The sequence below is a fragment of the Microtus ochrogaster genome, chromosome 8 (assembly GCF_000317375.1).
Source record: "Microtus ochrogaster isolate Prairie Vole_2 chromosome 8, MicOch1.0, whole genome shotgun sequence".
In the NCBI taxonomy this organism is placed as follows: Eukaryota; Metazoa; Chordata; class Mammalia; order Rodentia; family Cricetidae; genus Microtus; species Microtus ochrogaster.
In genome coordinates, this window is record NC_022015.1 from 41,144,940 (window position 1) to 41,148,666 (window position 3,727).

Here is a 3,727-nt window from a genome sequence, read left to right on the forward strand (position 1 = left end):
ACAGTTGTGAGCTGCCATGTGGGTGCTGGGAATTGAACCCGGGTCCTCTGGAAGAACAATCAGTGCTCTTAACCGCTGAGCCATATCTCCAGCCCTCTCCAGCCCTTCTCCATCATGTATTAAACATCTTTCTCTCTGCTGGGTTGAAGTAACTGGCTTTGTGAGAATCTTTTTTTTTTTTTTTGGTTTTTCGAGACAGGGTTTCTCTGTGGTTTTGGAGCCTGTCCTGGAACTAGCTCCCGTAGACCAGGCTGGTCTCAAACTCACAGAGATCCACCTGCCTCTGCCTCCCGAGTGCTGGGATCAAAGGCGTACGCCACCACGGCCCGGCGCTTTGTGAGAATCTAATTCTCGATTCTATTCTGTTATGTTAACCTGTTTATCTGGCAAGCAAATGGTTTTATTGCTCTTATGTTTTCTTTATGGGAAGGCATGTCTGGCTTCAGTGTCATTACCATTTCCCCACCATTTTCATGGTTCACAGTAATGTAATCAAATTCCCAACACACTGAGATTTCAATGGAAGTGCACAGTTGGAAACTGACTTTTGAATTGACTGTGTGTGTGTTTTTGTTGTTGTTGTTTGTCCTAAGAATGAGCTCCAGATTTTTTTCCTTGCAAGAGCTGAGATTAGAGGCATGGATTTTTTTTTTTCTATTTTTGTTGGCGACAGATATACTGTACCTCAGGCTAGTATCAAAACTCTTGGCAGCTCTCCTGTCAAAGCTGCTCAAATACTCAGGTGACAGGCCATACTTTGGTTACCTTGTCTTTTTTTTTTTTAATAGTATTTGGACTTGTTTTATTGAGACAGGCTTTTTGTTTGTTTTGGTTTAGGTTTTTTTTTTTTTTTTTTTTTTTGGTTTTTTGAGACAGGGTTTCTCTGTGGTTTTGGAGCCTGTCCTGGAACTAGCTCTGTAGACCAGGCTGGTCTCGAACTCACAGAGATCCACCTGCCTCTGCCTCCCGAGTGCTGGGATTAAAGGCGTGCGCCACCACCGCCCGGCTTTGGTTTAGTTTTTTGAGACAAGGTTTCTCTGTGAAGCTTTGGAGCCTGTCCTGGAACTCATTCCGTAGACCAGGCTCATGTAGACCTCGAACTCATGGAGATCCGCTTGACTGAGTGCTGAGATTAAAGGCGTGAGCCACCACCGCCTGCCTTGTTGTCTTTCATCTGATGTCATATGCTATTCCATCACTTCAAATCTTGATTTTTTTTTTTTTTCCGAGACAAGGTTTCTCTATGCAGCCCTGGAACTCACTCTGTAGAACAGGCTGATCTCGAACTCACAGAGATCCGCCAGCCTCTGCCTCCCTAGTGGTGGGATTAAAAGTGCCCTGCATAAAATGAAATCTTAAAAAAACAAAACATAACACCCCACAACCCTACTTAGAGCTATTCCATAACACTTTAATTTTTTTGAAGAAAACAGGAAGCGCTTCTCTACCTGCGCCGTCGACGCATCCGGTTCGTTCACTCGAACCCGCCCCTTCCCCACGGTTCCTGGGTTACCTCTGGCACAATGACCAACGTCATTTAGGGCTTCCGCTCCGGCCCCGCCGGCGAAGGGCTTGAGGCCTCTGGGCCTCACTACGCATGCGCACCTCCTGTCCCCCGATCTTCGTTCGGGCTTCTCCTCCGGGCTTTTCCGATTCCCGAGCAACTCGTCCCTGGGGGAGGGGAGACGTTTCAGCCAATCCGGTGGCTTTACGAAGCCGAGGCGCTTGACTCCATCACCTTCAGCCAATGAGCGAGCCGTTCGCCCTACGTCATAGACTTTGTCCCGTCTCAACCCCCGCCTCTCCGGCCTGGGAGCTCAGTCCGCGCAGTAACAAATGAAGTGCGCGCTGTGACACCTCCCAGCTCACCCGGCCCCGCCGCCATTTCGTCGCCTGGCCTAACGGTTCGGCCAATCCCGACACGTATCGGAAAGGACTAGCGCTCCACCAATTGGAGGCCGCTGACTCCGAGCTCACCTCCGGCCGGCCCAATCCAGACTTCGGTCCCGCCGCCACCAGCCCGCCCCCGCCGCATCCTCTCTCCTCCCTCTTTGTGCGTCTGGCGCCGCAGCCGCCCGCCGCGTGAGAGGACTGGCTCCCCGCGCTCCTCGGCAGCGTAGTCGGGTCCCCTCCCCCCCGGAAGGTTCGCGAAGGAGAAGCCGCCGCCGAGGACGAGAAACCGCTGGTGCCGGTCCCCTGGGGCGCCATGGCGACCGGAGCGAACGCCACGCCGCTGGGTAAGCTGGGCCTGCCAGGCCTTTCCCCCGCTTCCTGGGCCCAAAGGCGGCTTCGAGCCGAGCCTGCTGGCGCTCGGGCCACCCCCGCCGGTGGATCGCTGTTGGGGCCCCTGATGGCGGCCTTCTCCTTAGCGGCGCCGCTGCTGCCCCCAGCCTTGAACCCACCACAGCACCCGCCCCCGCGCGGCCGCTTTTCCAGCGAGTGTCGCCTCCGCGCCAGGACCAGCAGCCGGGCCCGGGTGGCGGCGGCGGCCGAGGTGAGTCTGGCCGAGAGAGCGCGAGAGGCGGCGCGCGGACAGGACCGGACCGGCCGGCGGAGGGGCACGCGATCGCGGTTTTAGGCGGCAAGGACGCGCGCGCGTGCACGGCAGGTCCGGGAGGACGCGCCCCGGGAACGCGCGGCCTGGTTTGAGAGGCTTCGAGTGCGCACGCGCGCCGTGAGAGGAATAAGGGCGGGAGGGAGCGTCCTTTGCGCAGACGCAGTGAGGCGTTCAGGCTTTGTGGCGCAATTGTGAGGGCTTGACGAGGCCACCTGTTGCCCCCTGAGCTGGTGTGGACAGGAGAGTGTAGAAAGGTGCACGTAACGATGTGAGGGTGGTTGGCCCCCTTTACTATTTTAGGAACCTGAAAGGGGGACCAGTCCCGTGATAAGAGTATCTCCTTGTTTCCAATAAGGCCCGTTTGGAAGGCTTCTAGTGATGCTTGGGTACTTTTCTTTTCAAGGCTGTTTATCTCCTTTGGTTTTCTAGAAGGTTCTCACAGTGACCAGCTTTCCCCAGGCTGTTTTTAAAAGCTTTTCCCCTGGCTTGTAATCCTGAGAAGTAGAAATCCTGTGGTAAATGTAGGGAAGAATGTACGTGAGCGCTCTGATGACAAGTGTCCACTGGTCAGGAAAAGTGAGTGTTGACATCCCACGTGTGAGAATAGTCCTTCAGATGGGACGTTTCCCTTAGTGATACGGAGCCAGAGCTTTGGTTGTGACCTCTTCCAGTTAGTCTCCTGCTGCTCCGTAGTCTGGATTTTCCAGAATTGATGATGTGCATCTGCTTAGCTCTTGCAGTCTAGTTCCTACCAAAGTTGGAAGCAAGGATGAAGTGGCCCTTGCCTTTAATCCCAGCATGTGGGAGACAGAAGGCAGGTAGGTTGAGGCCAGCCTGGTGCACATTGTTCCAAGATAGCCAGGATTATGTAGAGAGACCCTGTCTCGAACCAAACAGAAGAAAAAGAGAAAAAGAATGGGTGTGCTTCAGCCTAGCATTGCAGCGACCTGGGTGTTCCCAACATCACAAGAGAAAGTTTGGTCCTCACATTTACGTTCTCTAGCAAGTTTATCCAGGAAAAATGAATGTAAACGTGAAGTGTTCTTAACTTTCCCACCAGGACCAGATACCTTTTAACAGCTGTTAATTTTCTTCTCTGATCTGTGAGAGTTTTATCCTTTTAAATTTTAGGTGGATTTTTTTTTTTTTTTTTTTTTTTTTGGTTTTTCG

The 3,727-nt window shown here is 53.1% G+C and overlaps 1 protein-coding gene across 8 annotated transcripts in view; it reads left to right on the forward strand.

Annotated features, from left to right (window-relative positions):
• The first annotated feature begins 2,167 nt into the window (after positions 1-2,167).
• Sf1 (splicing factor 1) overlaps positions 2,168-3,727 on the forward strand; it is a 13,989-nt gene continuing 12,429 nt past the window's right edge. For 6 of the 8 annotated variants that reach the window (XM_005351807.2, XM_005351804.2, XM_026781218.1 and 3 more), the window contains exon 1: positions 2,168-2,237. In XM_005351807.2, coding sequence (XP_005351864.1) covers positions 2,207-2,237 — 31 coding nt within the window. In that variant the 5' untranslated portion in view covers positions 2,168-2,206. The remainder of the gene's footprint in view (positions 2,238-3,727) is intronic. The other 2 variants (XM_005351808.3, XM_005351803.3) reach the window with 1 other exon arrangement.